Source organism: Drosophila rhopaloa, unplaced genomic scaffold, assembly GCF_018152115.1.
Source record: "Drosophila rhopaloa isolate 14029-0021.01 unplaced genomic scaffold, ASM1815211v1 contig_3, whole genome shotgun sequence".
Classification (NCBI taxonomy): domain Eukaryota; kingdom Metazoa; phylum Arthropoda; class Insecta; order Diptera; family Drosophilidae; genus Drosophila; species Drosophila rhopaloa.
Window position 1 is genome coordinate 16,645,833 of NW_025335123.1, and position 16,815 is coordinate 16,662,647.

A 16,815-nucleotide genomic window follows, 5' to 3' on the forward strand; every position below is an offset into this window, starting at 1 on the left:
AATTTTGTTGGAACAAAACTTATATTAATAAAAAAAAGTTATATTTGTAAATTAAAGCTATTCCAAATTGGCAAATAAATGTTTATCTTTACGGTCTTCTCAAATGAAATAATTTAATTTGGTACTAAATCTTAAAATATAGACCCATACTGGGTTCCTTCATTGCCGAAGCAATAACATATAACTGTAAATAAATTTCATAAATTTAAGTAATCAATGCAAAACGTTAAAACAATGAAATTGCGCTTTCTGAAAAATACACTTTCTTATCTTGCGAGCACTATCTCTACTTTTAACTATATACTTTTATTATATGTATATACTGACAAAAGCTGATCTTATAAAATTACACATAATATGAATCGGACATTCAGTTCAGTTTATATCTGGGTGGAGGTGAAACAGTGTAAACGTAATGAAATCTCTATTTTTTGTGATTTTTCTGACGTTTTTAAATTTGGGGGAACTATCTTCAACCGATGCAGATTTGCAGCAGGAAAATTCCAATGATAAAAAAGAATGTAATTCGTATTGTTTTTGGGTTTTCAAACCCGTTCTCGACCATTTTGTACAGCTAAAACAAGAAAGTGATACAAACAATGAACTAAAAGCCAATATAAATACAATGGAAAAAACTATTCAGGATCTGCAGAGTCGGTTGGCAATTTCCGAGAGTAAAGTGAAGAGCAAAGATGAGCAAATCTCTGACCTAAAGAATCATATCGAATCGCTTAAGAAAACGATATCTGAAGGATCCAATCAGGAGGAATTTTTGCCAGAGACATGTCCCCTAACCGGTTCCAATGGCATTTACCAAATAAAGCCGCGAGGCATGGAATCCTTTAAAGTGCCGTGTGTTGCACCTACTCCAGGATGGACAGTGATTCAGAGACGTTTTGACGGATCCGAGAACTTCAATCGAACCTGGGAAGACTACAAAAATGGGTTTGGGGACATAAAAGGCGAGTTTTTCATTGGGCTAGAAAAAATTCACATACTAACCAGTATGCAACCACACGCATTGTACATCAAGCTTGGGAAAGTTGATGGGACCAATAAATACGCTAAATACGATGATTTTATTATTGGTAGCGAAGAAGAGTCTTATGAACTTAAAATGTTAGGACGGTATTCTGGTACAGCCGAAGATTCGTTAAAATATCATGAAAAAAGCAAGTTCAGCACATTTGATCGAGATAATGACGAGTCGGATTCAAATTGCGCTGAAAATCACCCTGGAGGTTGGTGGTTCAATAAATGTGCATATAGGTATTATTACTTAAATTAAAATTAAACTATTGCACTAACCATTTAAATTTGCAGTTCGCTTAATGGAATGTACTATAAAAATGGTACAAGAGAAAGCAATGAAAAGTATGGTATTCTTTGGGGCTCCATGCATGAGTACGACTACAATATATCGCTTACCTCTGTTGAAATTCTGATTAGGCCCAGAACCATATGAGCACAAATGTTCAATCTTTTAAACTTTATTATGAAAGATATACCATATAGACCTTTGAACAGGTTGTTTAAATAAATTTGCTCTATTAAAAGAAAACTTTAAAAGTATTTGTATATAATGTTAAACTATTTTAAAAAAGGGTTAAGGCGTTAAAGGAATTTTTATTTATTTTCTTCAATAACCAAATGCTTAATTAAATCTACACCTTAAAAGCTTTTGAGGCCTGAAAAACATTAATTTGATTTAGATACGTTCATTGCCATACAAAGTAGAGTTTCATTTAAAAAATCAAGTACGCGGGTACTTTGTAGTCGGCGTAGACCCCGGAGAAACGAATCACCCAGCCGACGCCATCGTAGTTGACCGTTTTGTGGAAGCGGACCTCAACTCGACTGCGTAGGCTCTTATAGAACTTGGGGTTGTCCTCACCACAGAAGCGGCGCACCTCCACGTCAGGTTCACCGTCATTCGGTTCCACGATAGTCAGATAGTCCGTGTGACAGGTGCTCCTCGAACCCAGATTGAAAACTGAACCGGAAACGAAAAATATGCAAAATAAATACACTTGTTTCAGGCTGTTTAAGTAGTCACTTTTCCAACTCACCCTCAAAGCTGAGCAGTACTTTATTGTTGCTGGGCACTTGGATGGTCCACTGGCACTCGGAGTTATTGCGCACATTGGCCGGATAGAAGGGATTGGAGAAGATGCCATTAGTGTTGTAGAAATGTCCGCCGCATCCGGGTCCCTTCCCCACGGGACTGGCCAGATAGGTGAGATCCAGCGTGGTCAGATACGAGCCCGTCCTCATGTGCAGCCGCAGCTCATCCACATCGCTGAACAGACTCTTGCCCGCATCCACAAAGGAGCAGACGTGCTGCAGGGATCGATTGGTCCTGTCGAAGACCTCCATGCTCTCCACCTCGCAGTCGTAGGTGGCGAAAACCACTTCGTTGTAGTACAGACTCAAGGTGTGATTGGGCGGTGCCCGGATCATGATGTCGCAATCGGTGGTCTGCATTAGACGCACTCTACCCTGCAGCCCCCCGTAGTGGCGCTCGGCGTTGGAGGTCAGCGAGACCTGCAGCTCGAATCCCGCTCGCTGCTCCAAGGCCTTCGACTGGAACTTCAGGAACACCTTGTTCGCATTCGCGTAATAGGTGTCCGGCTTCAGTTTGCCGCAGTACACGTGCTCCGGGATCTGCTTGATGAAGTCGTTACCGTGCACCTGGCCATTGATGATTAGGTCGTTGCCCTCTTCCACCAGCTGGGCGTCCTGAAAAGTGATAGAAATGGGAAGCATTTGTGGTCATTTATCTTTTAAAAAGCAGTTCAATGAGAAGTAACTTAGTCCAGAATTATCATTACAAAATAACGTTAATAAAAACACAATTGTAGAGAAATAAACACTTATGTATGTTAAACATGGGTAGCATTCATCAAAATGTCATAAAATCGATCAAAATATTATCTAAATCTTTGAATGCAGATGCTTACAGAATTAAAACACAAACTTTGAATGGTAAACCACTTTGAAATCGGATGTCTCTAAGAAAAGTTATGAGCTGAGAAGTGCAGTTTTTTGGCACTTTTCCGCAAACCCATTTTTCGAAAATTTTGAAACATCGTTAAGAATGACGAAACACTGGCCCAAAAATACAAACCAAGATTTAAGCACAGATTTTTGTAGAATAAAATCAGAATCATTTAGAAGTAAATTTGAAATCGGACTTCTGTACGAAAAGTTATGGGCTTAGATTTTGAACGGATCCTCACCTCGCCATTGTAAATCTTGAGGTAGTCTTCCACACAGCGTTCGTTGGCATCGGGTTCATGGAGATCGAAGTTTACGAAGCGCACACTCAAGGGCACATCGCCCTCGATTTGCCAGAAGCAGGACACTCCATTGCCGTAGTTTCCGCCCGGCGTTCTCGCAGGAGTGTTGATGGTGACCTGCTTGAGTCCATCCCCGCTCAACTTGATGCTCGAGCTGCCGCAGATACGGGGAACGGCATTGATGATCACCTCGAAACCTGAGTCATTCACCTGGTCATCGGTGAAGAAGCGCAGGAATAGCGTGTGCCTGGTTGTGATCAAGGTGGGTGGCTGATCCTGGCCGCAGAAACGACCGATGCTATCGGCAAAGGGTCCCGCGCCATCCCGCAATTCCACATAATCCTTGATGCACCCATTCGACAGTTCCACATGGAAGTTCTGGAACTGTACACTGATCTGCTGATCCGAGTTCACCCGGAAAACGATATGGCAGTCGAGATTGTGTTCATAGCCGTCGGCGTTGTTGAACTTGCGGTACACATATCGCGAGGATCCGTTCAGCGAGATCTGTTCGTCGCAGTTTGGCATAAATCGAACCACGGCGCTGAATCCCCTCGACGGATCTCGGTCATCCGAGTAGCTGTGAATGATGCCCCGATCCTGGGGAATACTGATTATCGGTAGGTCCTCGTTGATGTGACCGCAGAATCGTCCGCGCCTCTGCCGTACGTCGGGAATCGATCCGGAGAAGACCTCAACGCCGTCGTAGGCGCAATCGGTGTGCCTCTCGAAGTCGAGGAGCTCGAACTTAATGGTGATCTTGTGACCCGCGGGTGCGGTCAGGTTCCAATAGCAATCACTACTTGGTGGCAGGGTGTTATCCGCATGCTGTCTAGGTGATGTGATCTCTGAAGCTTGGGAGATAATACCGCCACAAAGGCGGCTGGTATACTTCAAATGGAATCCCCGACCGCTGTGGGAGGCGTCTGTTTGGAACAGGATATTTATGGATTCCTTGGCCCGATAGTTGTGGTTATACTTCACGCCACAGAGAATGGCCTGTTCGGCATTTTCGCCCTTATCCTTGGTGGTCACAGTCACATTGTCGAAGCTGCAACTGGGAACGGGCGACTTCTCAAGGTCGAAATCTATAAAAGTGGCCAGGACACCGCCCATTGAGGGATTCCTGGGCACTATAGTCCAGTTGCATTCCAGATATTTCTCATAGCTCAACGGGTAACCCGGACTGAACAGCTGCTGATCCTCTTCGTCGGCATATAGCAGACCACCGCAATTCCTCTCCAGCTTGGCCAAAAAGCCATCGCCCACCACATCGGCATCGGATCGGAAGATCAGGCGCAAATACGGAGCTGTCGTGTTGATCATCTCCGGTGGAGTACGACCGCAAATCCTCTGGAGATCGGTCCAGTTGCCAGCCGATTCATTGCGCTGCTGGACGAGCAGATAGTCCTTGGTGCAGCCGGGGCTGTCCTCGATGTAGAAGCGACCCTGGAAAGTGAGACCGATGTGGTAGCCTGTCGCTGTCTCCACCTCCCAGATGCACTCCACATTGTTCTTGTACTGCTCACTGAAGTCGATGGCCCGATACGGATGGGTCAGCTTGCCACCACATCCCGACCCGTACTTGATAGAAACATTGAAGGTGGCATTCGGGGAGAAGGCATTCGAGTGGTATTCCAGGAAGAGACCGCGCTCGACCACCAGGTTCGAATCGGTTGACTGGTTGCAGTAGAGTCCCAGCAACGGTGAGTTCTGATCGGGTCCATTGTACACCTGCACAGAAACGAGTTTATAGCGGATTAAAGCGATGTTTATCAATCTAATATTATTATAATAATATTTTATAATAATATCAAAATAATATTTGTCAATCAGATATTACAAAATAACATAACATAAAAATCTCATATAATGCCAAATAAATATTTTTAAAATTCATATTATAAAACCAAAAAATTAAATAAAACATTCTGATTTTATAATATCAAATATCAGAAAAAAAAATTGTTTAAGGGTAGCAGTGGGAATTGAGCTTGCAACTCTTTTACCGTAGTTATACAAGTATTAGTATAATGTTTGCCAAAATAAAAAAAAACAACTTTACCTTGAGGTAGTGATCCTCACAGGGGGAAGCCGTGTATCCTACAGTCGCAGGCGGAGTGGGCAGGTTGACCTGCACCGACAGCTCCAGCTGGATGTCCTGAGGCACCTCGTCCTCGCCGCTGGGATCCGTATAGGGTCCAATGGCCCAGGCACAATCGATGGCATCCCTAATCGCCTCCATTCCCGATGGCTGTCGCACTGTCATATTATCGCCCGGTTCCAGGATGAAGGCGCCGCCGCAGGGCTGCATGCTGTAGCCCAGCACGAGATTGGTCATCAAATTGCGACCGTTGGCCGAGACCGTCAGTTTGATGGGGAAGGGCACCCGAATGGATGGCGGCATCTTGCCAGGACTGTGGGCGTTGTAGTCGCAGAGAAATCGCTCTAGTAGAGCCTTCTCGTCGTCCACGCGGAAGAATTTGAGCGGCGAGTACGTGCTGCAGGTTACACTATTCATCATCCTGACGGTGGTATTGAACTGTTTCACCTGAAAGGAACAATCAATTTATCATTTTCTAGTGGGCTGATACCCTGTTCACCTGATCGTTTGTTCATTTGTTCATTTGCTCACTTGAGTGAACACTTTTCAGTAAATTCACTCCTCTTTTACAACTGACTAACAAGTGATTATTATTTTCCAATTGTTTTGTTCTCAACTTTCCAACCCAACGTTGAGAAGACAGTTGACAAACAAATCATGATTCAAAAATACTGATCAATCAAATGAATAAGACACCCATTAAACAAGGGGCAAAATCAAGTGAATGACAGAAAGCGTAAAATAATGAGCTGACAAGCAAAGTGAACAAAAATTTATAATCATAACATTTTTTGAACTGTATCTTATTAATCGCGTAAATTACCTGAATCAGGATGGTGCTGTTTTCCTCCGGTTTCAAATTGTAGCTGCAGTGAGTGGGACTGCTGATATTGAGTCGCTGGAATCCTATTTCCCTTATCACATCCTGTTCGAAGGCAAATTGCTGGCACGCACTGAAGCCGAAGGCAGTGAATCGCAGCTTGGCCCCACGACTCCGTCTAAAGGGCAGGAGTAAGACATCGATGCCCATCGTATTGTCGGAGGATACCACCGACGCGGGCGGATTGCTGGAGTAGCGCCCCAAGATGGACTGCATATGGTGATCGTTGGCCACGAGAAGTCGACCGGAGAACGACATAAAAGCGCGGTGGCTCCCGCCCTCCACATCAAAGTCGAGGATCTCCAGGCGCACCCTCTTCCCCTTGGGCACTTCGAGTTTCCAAGAGCAGTGGATGACGCGTGTCACTCCCACCGGATAGTCGGGGGTCTGGAGAACTCCGACTGAAGCGCGGATGGTCTCGCCACAGCGGGAACCCACCGAGCTATAGCTGAAACTGAAGCCCTGATTCTCCGCCGGGATGCCGTCCAGGAAACGATATCGAAACACTATCTTGTTGGTCTCGCTCATCAGGTGTCTAGAATCATCACCACAAACCATTAGTGTGTCCACGACTTTCTCTTCGTCATTTATCTCCTCCAGGAGCAGATGGTACCGCTCCGAGCAGTTGCCGTTCGCCAGCTTTGCTATATTTAGATGCGTGCTTTGCAAATCAATGGAGCTGCCCTTCTCCAGTTCGACGGTGTACACACACTCATTCAGCTGGTTGGCATCGTTGTGGATCTGGAGGAGATTGGGCGGCGGCGAAGCTATGATGCCTGTGGGACTGTAGTAGGAGCCACCGCATCGGGCCAACTGCAAACTGGCATTGAAGCCCTTGTGCGGCTCGGTGACATCCGTGTAGTAGCGGATCCTCAGTTGATTGCCAGTGGAGTAGACCGTGTCCGGCTTGCGACTGCCGCAATAGCGTCCGATCTCCGGTTTTAATTCTGTAGCGCCATCGCTGACCAGTACGTATTCCCGCTGGCATTCCTTGGTGCCCTCGGACAGGTCAGTGGCTTCGACCAGATCGAATTCACCATGGAAGTGCAGCATTATTCGGTGTTCTGGCGGCGCCTGAACAATCCACACGCACTCGGAATGGGGATGCGGGAGATGGGGGTAAAAGGGTGTGCTGATGAGATTAAGATCCGTGTCGGTGGTGAGCTTAATTCGGCCGGAGCAGGCGTGACTCACTTCCTCAAAGCGGAAGGTCACCTGAAAACGGTGTAGCAACGCCATGTGGAACTTTACATAGGCCCTATTCGAGGTGGTTTCCAGGACATCGATTGTGTCACCCTTGCAGTATTTACCTTTGCCCAGAAAGGGTGAGTCCTCATCGTTGCCATTGCGTATGATCAGGAAGTTAGCACAGGGCTTCGATTCGTCTGACGCACTTGTATCCACCTGGAATGTGGGGAAATCAATCTTGATCCTTCGCCCCTGCCGCACCTTCAAAGTCCACACACAATCCTGGCTTCGCAGGGCACCGACCAGCATAATCTCCGTAATGTTGACCTGACCCTTGGAGGCAACAACCTCCGAACCGCACATCGTTTGCCCAAGGCCCATGAATCCCGTCTTATTCAAACTGTTATCGGTGATGAACTTCACCCGAAGATAGGGATTTCCGTGGATGATTCTCGCATTCGGATCCGTCGGCAAGGTGCACAGCTTGCTTCCATCCGACCAGTTCTGCAGATCGCTACTGGTCGAGATCTGCACATAATCCGCCAAGCATTCGTTGTCCCCGCCAAACACCTCTAGATCTATATTGCTGAGTTTTAAAACCGCATGAGTGGCCGGATTGGAGGGCACTAACTTCCAGGAACAGTTCAGACCATTTTCGTAGCCATTGGGATAGCCCGGCGAATGAAGTGCGATGGCCGATCGACCGATGGTGACCAACTGCTGGCCACACAGACGCGTCTGCTCATCCGCAGTGCGGTTCGAGCGCAACTCATCCTTGGACAGCCGGGCCCAGCTCAGCTTGAAGGGACCTCGGCTGGCCGTGAAGTAGACCACATTCGTGCTGGAACGGATGGGTTCGCTCGAATCCGTCACCGCGATGCGAGCTCCAATGTCCGAATAGCCGTCGTAGATCAGCAAATGCGGCTGATCCAGATCCCTGAGGTGCTCCACTGTTATCATCACCACGTACTCCTTGTCCACGGTGATACGCCAGCTGTACGGATTTGAATCTTGGAACTTGCTCGGATAGTGCGGTGACTCTATGATGCCGTCAGTGCCATTCAGCTCGTTGTGGTGCTCTGAAAGCAGTGTTATCAAAAGCAATAAATAGTACATCATTTAAATAATACATCGTCATAAAAATAAAAGTGTCTTAAAACCGAGTTAGAATAGATGGCACGATGGGACTTGGTAGACATAATATAAACTCACCGTAGTTGTAGGAGGCCAAGAATCCCTCGCCCACATTATCGTCGTCGCTCTTGAACTTTATCCAGATGGAACCTCGCGAGTGAATTGCTCCGGGCACATCATTGCCGCAATACACCCCAATGAGTTCACCCCTCTCCGAATCCTCGCGCACCTCCAGATAATCCCGATTGCAGTTCTCCGACTTCTCCATGTCCATTGACTCCAAGGTCAGACTAAGGGAATTGCCCAGGGTGGCTGCCAGAATCCAGACGCACTCAATATTTGGTGGATACGAGGCGGGGTAATACGGCGAGCTAAATCGGCCGGACAAGGAGTTATACAAGCTGCCACAGGCCGTATCCATGGTCATGTAGTTTCCCTCGAACTCCTCCACCAACTGGAGGGGCACACTAATGACCAGCGACTGGCCATTGGAGATCAATGCCGCTGGATGCGAGCGACAGTATCGGAGTCGGGGTGTTCCGGTGGCCTCCGTACCCTCGTAGATCTTCACGCCCACCGGGAGGCAGTCGCCCTCCGTGGGATATTGGCTGTCGGCATCATCGCGCAGCTTGACATGGGTGGGCGTGAAGATGATGCGTTTGGTGGGGTCCTCGGCCTGGAGCACCCACAGACAGCTTTCGTTCCGCGGCGACTGTCTAGTCATCTCGATGTTATCGTAGTCCGTTTCGTCGATTGTAATCTGTTTAAAAATCAAAAGAAAATTGTATTAGACATTTATAAATTGGCTCTTTTAAAAAATTAATTACATACACAAACAAAAATGACTATTCAATTTAGCTATAATTGCTTCGTCAATGCCAAGTATTATTGGAAACCCTACCGTTTGGCCACAAGACTCGTGGAAGTTAAGTTGGAAGCCCTTGCTCGAGAGGGAATAGTCGCTGATGAATCGCACCACTGCCAAGTTGGTGGTTGACATCAACATGTTTGAAGGTATTCTATCGCCGCAGACCTTGAACAGGCTCGGACCCTCGGTGTCGTCTTCGGCCAGATCAAAGGCTTCCAGATAGTCCCAGTCGCATTGGAAGCCCATCTCAAGCTCCAGGTCCTCGATCTCAAAAACGATCCTGTGATGCGGGGACACCTCCACCTGCCACTCGCAGTGGGTGTTAAGCGGATACTCATGAGGGTAGTTGGGCGACTGGATCATTCCTCTACGAGCCGAAAATTTGCCACCACAAGCTGAGGAAAGTAAAAAAGGGAAACCAGAAAGTTTCAAGTTAATATTAAAAAAAAAAAAATATTCAATAGCTATGCAAGGTATGTTGCAATACCCTGTTGCATTTTATTAATTGGCAATAGGCAATTGGCCTTCAATTTAAATTCTAATCTCTTCAAAATCGTTTACTCACATGCTTTCACAGTTCGATAGGTGGCTACGAAGCCTCGTCCATTATGCGATCCGTCAGAGAAGAAGCGCACGTGCATTCTATGTCCGGAACTGGTGAGAACCAACTTTTCCGTGGAGCCACAATGTCGTTCGTGAATCGTCGCTGTGTATTGATGGTTGGACACCTAAAATTATTGGATTAGTTTTTTCTTTTTTCTTCTTAGCCCAAATCCCCAATCATCAATCTCACCGTCAGCGCATCCTTAGTGCAGTTGACGCTCTCCTCGATATCCAAGTTGGTGATCGTTAGCTGGACGATGCTATCCTTCTGGACGGTTATCAGCCAGTAGCACTCCAAGTTATTGGGGTACATGTTGGGATTGTTGGGCGACCGGAAGGATCCGCTTTCGTCGCGCAGCTCCTTCGAGCAGCCGTCGATGCGGTAGTCGAGCTGGAAGTTCACATTGCTGGCATTGTGGACGACGGTCACTATTTCCCCGCTGGCATTCACCGATCCCGGGCTGACCATCTTCTGGGTATTCCTGCCGTCAATGATGTACAATCCACTGGGAGTGCGGGCACTTGGCATATGCTCCTCGTGCTGCTCCAAATGTGAGACTTCCAGGCGAACATGATTGCCCTTGGGGGCACGAATTGTCCAGCTGCAATTTATGGGTGTGGTTTCCCAATAGGGTTCCATAAAGTTGAGACTCTCTATGGTTCCGGACACGGCCGTCAGGTTCCTCACGCAATTTGCCTTAAAGCTGATGCGGAATCCTCGGAATGTTGAGGAGTCATCGGAATCGAAGGCCACAGTGGCTTCATTGGATTCAATCTCGATCAGAGGATCCTGAGTATTCAGTTGATTGCAAATCGTTATGTCCGCGTTCTGGTCGGGAAGCTTACTTCCGATGAAAATCTTTACGCTGTCGTAGAAGCAATTGTTCAGGGACTCCAGTTCAAAGTCTTCGATATACAGCGAAATGGCCGATCCCGGATGCGTCCTAATCCGCCATTCACAGTGCGCGCTATTTGGGTAGGGATTCGGGTATCTGGGCGAGGTGAAAGACCCCGCATTGGACTGAAGGCGACCACCGCATCCGAAGGCGAACCCCCGCCAGCGCAGCCGAAAGCCGTGACCACTGATCGCCGAATCCGTGTGGAACAGAAGCCTCACCTCGTGAGTATAGGTGGGTATCCGCGTGGGTATGTTCCGGCCGCAGAAGTGTCCAATCAACGGCGAATTCATACTACCGCCATTCCTTATTTCCAGATAATCTGACGAGCAGTTCGGCGACATTTCCAGATCAAAGATTTCCAGCTGTAGCTCCAGCAGTTGACCAATGGCCCCGTTCAGATGCCAATCGCAATCCAAGCCGGCCGAATAGTTGGCAGGATAATCCGGAGAAGTAAGTTCGCCGCTGGAGGATATAATGCGTCCGCCACATTGGCCACGTTCCTCGAAACTGTAGCTCAACTCAAAGCCGCCCTCCGAATCGCTGCTATCCGAGACGAACTTGATGACCAGCTGGCGCGAGTGGCTGACCAGATCCTCCGGCAAACCCCTTTCGCAGAGTTTGGCCAAGGGCTTGCTGTTCGCACCGTCCTCCTGGGCAGCCAGGCTGTCGTAGATCTCCACATAGTCATACCTACAGTCCTCCATACTGAAGCTGATCCAGTGCAGCCGGATGACCTTGTTGGCCGGCGCCAATATTACCCAGTAGCAGGTGGCATCTACGGCATACTCGCCATCCGAGTTGACCGGCAGCCGGATGTGATCGCCGGAACGGGTGTGCACTCCGCCGCACTTGTCGTTTGCAGTGGCCACCGCCCTGTACTCGAACTTAAAGCCACGCCCTGTGCTATCCGGATCCGTGGTCAGGAGCAGCTGCAGATGGTTGGTCGTGCTGACAAAGTCCTCCTCCGGCTGCTTCTGGCCGCAGTAGGGTCCCAAGACCTGGCGGTTTAATCCGTCATTGATCTGTGAAAACGAGATGGGAATTAATAGATAGATAGATGCATATGATATGGGGGATATGGAAAACCCAATTCAGCATGGGATAATGCTTATGGGAGTGATACTCATTCTAGAAATATCTTTTGATTTAACCGAATTCCTATGTTGAGGAATGATTTGTTAACCAACCGAAGAGAAAAAAAAAACACTAGTGCACCGAAAATCATCACCGATTTCTGTGACACCCATAATTATGTATGAAAATAAATATTAAGATGTTAGGCAAAATAAGTTGGGTAGTCAAATATAGAAACGTAAAATAAAATATGGAATCCAATCATAAGATTTAAAAATACCCTTTTCCTTTTACTACCTCATATACTAATTGGGACATCAAAAACAAAGGAATACTACAACTCATGTGGTTCCTGGGAGTTTGGAGTTCTACCCAGTAAGCCATTGCATTATATTATTTAGTTGTATTTAGTTGTTCAAAGGGAAAAGGGATATGGATATGTGGGGTTTGGAACTCACCCTCAAGTTTGTGCTCAGACAGTCCTTATTATCGTCGTCGTTCTCGTCGCTGCCCAGCTGAAAATCGATCCGCTTCAAGCTGATCACCGTGTTCGGATCCGTTATAATTGTATAGGTGCACAGGCGATCGCTCCTGGTCAGATTGGGGTATCCGGGTGAGGTGATCGTGCCGTGGTCACTGTCCAGCTTGAAATCACAGGCCATGCGGTAGTGCAGCTCGAATTGACCAGCAGCGGCATAAAACTTGATCTTCACCCGATTAAACTGCGAGGTGAAGGCAGGTGGGTTGGTGACCGCCCCATATGACCCGCAGATCTTGTCCTGCAGAAAGCTATCGCCCTCCCTTGTGACATCCAGCAATTCCAGACAGTCCGACGGCCCCATCTCCAGACGCATAAACTGAATGGCTATAAGTTCGCCCAGGGCCAAATGGATTTCGTACTCGCAGGAAATGCCTCCTGGTTCCGAATTGGCCGTCGTTGATACGGAAATAGTACCCTCGTTGTCGGTATAAACGCCACCGCAGCCGGGCACCCGCTCCTCCACAGAATAGTGCAGCTGGAAACCTGAATCGCTGCCCTCCGCATCCGAGTGGAACTGGATCTCAGCCTGGTGGGTGGGCAAAAGCAGCGGAGACGGTGATCCGCTGGTGCAGTACTTGGCCAGCTCGCGCCCGGAAATTGTGTCCTTAATCTGAAAGGGGAGAAGATTAAAGATTGGCAGGATATAACATTAATCTTTAAAATTTTCAACATGTTAATAGATATTTTCAACTTTTAACAAGACGAATTTCTTATTTAAGGCATCATTTTTATGTTAAATACTTTTTCTTTTACATTTATTCTTCCTTTGCTTAATTTAAAATAAATGTGTTAATAATTTGAGTAATTTAAAGTTTATTTAAAAGGCAATTGAAACTATTTAAAGGTGGTTTCGAAGGTCTAGGGATTTCACTTACCCGCACATAATCGAAATTGCAACTGTCATGCTGTTCCAGCTGCAGACTGAAGAAGGTCAGTTTGATGCGCTTGTTGGTGGGCGCCACCACTTGCCACTGGCAGTCGCGATTCTTTGGATAATTTCCTGGCGATCCCGGCGAGGCAAGTGTGCCATGGGTCTCGAAATCCAACCGACCGCCGCACTGCGGCTCCATCGAGTTCCAACTGAGATCAAATCCCTCCTTGGCCGTCGAGTTGTCGGATCGGAACCATATATACAGCATATTACCGGAGGATATGATATTGCCGCCATGTGGCAGATGGCTACCACAATAGCGTCCAATCACCTGGGCCGCCGCCGATCGGCCATCGTTAATCTGCAGCCAGTCGAAACGGCATTCGGTGGCGTCCTCCAAGTCAAAGCTATTGAATGTCACATTGACCACCAGCGACTCGTTGGTTCGGATCACCCAGGCGCACTGGGCATTGTGCTCGTAGCCGGTGCCCTCCGGCGGATATTTCAGTCGGCCACTGGGAGCACTCAGCATCCCGTTGCAGGAGCTGAATCGCGTCTCGCAACGTCGACCCCTGTAGCCCGGCGAGCACTGGCATACGAATCCGTTTTCGTCACCGGTCCGACGACAGCGTCCTCCGTTCTTGCAGGGATGTATGTCGCAGGGACTCGGCGACGGCTGGCAGATCGGCTGTCGGAAGCCAGCGGGACACAGGCAGGTGAAGTTTGAGGGTCCGGCGTCCAAGCAAACGCCATCGTTCTGGTGGAGCACAGGAAGTAAGGGTTATAAGAACAACCAAAAACAAAATGATCCAAACTTAGAAACTAAAAAGCTAATAACTGAGCCTTGCCTAGTCTATACATATAATGTTTTAGGAAAAAACACATAAGTTTTAGATTATTTTGTTGTGTTAAAAAAAAAACTATATATAACAATATGTTTCTTGTTTATGTGAATATACAGACGGGAAAATGGATATGAAATATATATACTTCATATTCATATATTTTCAAACATCTCAGAGTAAAAAAAAAAAAAAAAAAAAATCTTGTCTAATTCCGTTGAAAGGTGGTCCAAAAAGAGACTTACCAGGCAGGGATTTCCATTGCAATTGGTGGTCGTGCCATTGACGCAGCCATTCGAACCGTATCCCGATCCAACCATGCCCACCGGACATCTGCAGGAGGCGGTGCCGGAAATCAAGAAGCAGCTGGCTCCCGCATAGCAGGGATTGTTGGACGCCGGACAACTTCTGGGTGACAGTCCGCCCGTTTGACTATTGGATTCCTGCGCATCCCTCACACACTGCCGTCCATCGCCCGTCCAACCCACCGGACACTCGCCGCACTGATGCGATCCGTAGGAGTTGATGCAATTCACCTTGGGACTGAGACTGCAGCCGCCGTTATTCGTCTGGCATTCGTCCACATCGCGGCAGCTCACTCCATTTCCGGTCAAGCCGGCGGGACAGGGGGCGCAGGTGAAGCTGCCCGGCAGATTGATGCATTTGGTGGAGCAGGGCGTATGGGCCGCCGTCTCACTGCACTCGTCCACGTCCTCGGCACAAACGGGAGTCAGTCCATTTGTCTTCCAGCCCGGTTCACAGAGGCACCGATAGCTGGCATCGTCCGAGCTCGGAACGCAGGATCCATGGCCACACATTTCCCAGGCACTCGACTGCGAACAATCGGCCTTGCGCTGGGTGCAGTGCATCCCATGCCAACCCTGCGGGCACAGGCAGCTATAGGAACCAAACTGATTCTGGCACTGTCCTCCATTCTGGCAGCCCAGATCGGTGCCCTCGTACATGGCGCACTCGTTGACGTCCACATCGCACTTGGTGCCCTACAAAAGGTGAACATAATAATGGAATTTAATGTTACTTAATATGTCATGTAATTGAAACAGGAATGCACAAATACCAACTAGCCCACGCAATATTTTCATTTTAAAAAAACTATAAATAATATATCTTGTTTGGTTAGCAGAGTCTTAAGGAATCGCGTTTTGCATATTCTGATTCTGTTTCTTATGTGCTGAATAATTCGAGGCTTGAGTGTATTAAATTGAATAGATAGAACCTGAATGGTTAATTATCATTTAAATATACATATGTTTGTTTCTTGATAGTTCTAAATTGCAAACCCGAATTAGAATACATTTTGTGTGCAAAATAATTTTATGATCATATGCAATCGTAATCAGCGTTCTTTTTTTAATAGTTCGTGCAGTTCTCTAGTGGACACCACTTTCGACGCCCCTTAATACTCCCCTTTTTGTGGGCTACCAAGGGGAATTAATATATGAATATGTACCCACCTCAAAGGCCGGCCGGCATTGACAGCGAAAGCCGTAGAAGGTGTTGTAGCAGGTGCCTCCGTTCTCGCAGGGTCCACTTGCACAGTTGTTCGCCTCCAACTGCGTCTTCATCCGATTCGCCCGGGTCTCCACCGCCCTGAGTCGCGTTCGGAAACGCTGCATCAGGCCCCTGAATACGCGAGTACTGTTCCAAAACAGAGCAAATTATAAAGGAAAATGCATATGCATTATGTCAACCACTTTTTTAAACATTTGTCAAACAAGCTTGTTCAGCATATTCTCAGCTCATCTGCTTAGTGACCATTACATTTTCCATAACATCTTAATTATAATTGCTTAGCATACTTAGAAATAAACATAAAAACTTGCATCCTAATTTTTGCACGTCTAACTATTATGTTTTCAGATATGCAAATAGGTTTATCACATACCTGTTCTGAATCACTCGTAGGTCATGAGACAAGCCGGATGCTCCAAAGGCTTCACTTCTTATACGCAACAGATCATTTTGCAAATCTCTTAAATGAACGTTATCCCACACGGTGCTGAATTCATCCGTGAAATCGAATCGCTTCTTGGAACTATTGGAGGGCATCAAAACGTCCAACAGATCGTACTCATCGTTGATCATAAGCCTCGAATTTCCGTGCAGTCGAAAACTTATATTGCGATTTTCTCCAGACTCAAAAATCAAATTGCCATCTTTGCTTATAATTTTTGGCCTAAAAATGGGCGGTATCAAATGGTAAAATCTACGCTTAAAAACAATGTTTTTTTTCCTTACGAGTTGACAAAACCGTGGACCCAAGGCCAATTGTCCGTAATAGAAAGAATCGCCAAACACAAGAGGATTCTGCTCCTCGCAGATCCCTTCATTTTGTCACTTTAAAGAACAATTCAATGCCACTAAAAAAAAATGAAAACACTGTAAACACTAGAAAAAAATAAGATCCGATCTGTTGGGATATCAATGTTCGACTGTGCTGCTCCCTGAGATCTCTGCATTTCAGATCAACTCTGGATGGTGCCGGGGGCGT

At 47.0% G+C, this 16,815-nt stretch overlaps 2 protein-coding genes across 2 annotated transcripts; one reads left to right on the plus strand and one right to left on the minus strand.

The window, feature by feature from the left end:
- The first annotated feature begins 362 nt into the window (after window positions 1–362).
- Window positions 363–1,572, plus strand: LOC108051113 (fibrinogen-like protein 1). The gene is made up of 2 exons (XM_017133080.2): window positions 363–1,269; window positions 1,324–1,572. The coding sequence occupies exons 1-2, from the start codon at window positions 416–418 to the stop codon at window positions 1,463–1,465; spliced, it is 996 nt and encodes a 331-aa protein (XP_016988569.1). The 5' UTR covers window positions 363–415; the 3' UTR covers window positions 1,466–1,572.
- Window positions 1,573–1,606: 34 nt separating this feature from the next.
- LOC108051112 (cubilin homolog) lies at window positions 1,607–16,745 on the minus strand. The gene is made up of 15 exons (XM_017133079.1): window positions 16,563–16,745; window positions 16,210–16,500; window positions 15,779–15,962; window positions 14,549–15,304; window positions 13,466–14,218; window positions 12,508–13,200; window positions 10,267–11,997; window positions 10,039–10,201; window positions 9,507–9,868; window positions 8,684–9,365; window positions 6,227–8,550; window positions 5,365–5,850; window positions 3,240–5,033; window positions 2,070–2,739; window positions 1,607–1,993 (listed from the first exon to the last, which is right to left on the minus strand). Exons 1-15 carry the CDS (start codon window positions 16,652–16,654, stop codon window positions 1,746–1,748), a joined length of 11,229 nt encoding a protein of 3,742 aa, XP_016988568.1. The 5' UTR covers window positions 16,655–16,745; the 3' UTR covers window positions 1,607–1,745.
- Between the last annotated feature and the right edge of the window lie 70 nt (window positions 16,746–16,815).

Bases quoted from the DNA above. Each gene is read 5' to 3' on its own strand.
- LOC108051113 (XM_017133080.2), top strand. From the start codon at position 416: ATGAAATCTCTATTTTTTGTGATTTTTCTGACGTTTTTAAATTTGGGG. The intron at 1,270-1,323 runs GTATTATTACTT...TTAAATTTGCAG, and splicing joins TTCAATAAATGTGCATATAG to TTCGCTTAATGGAATGTACT.
- LOC108051112 (XM_017133079.1), bottom strand. From the start codon at position 16,654: ATGAAGGGATCTGCGAGGAGCAGAATCCTCTTGTGTTTGGCGATTCTT. The intron at 16,501-16,562 runs GTAAGGAAAAAA...GCCCATTTTTAG, and splicing joins GTCCACGGTTTTGTCAACTC to GCCAAAAATTATAAGCAAAG. The intron at 13,201-13,465 runs GTAAGTGAAATC...CTCCCCTTTCAG, and splicing joins GCAATTTCGATTATGTGCGG to ATTAAGGACACAATTTCCGG.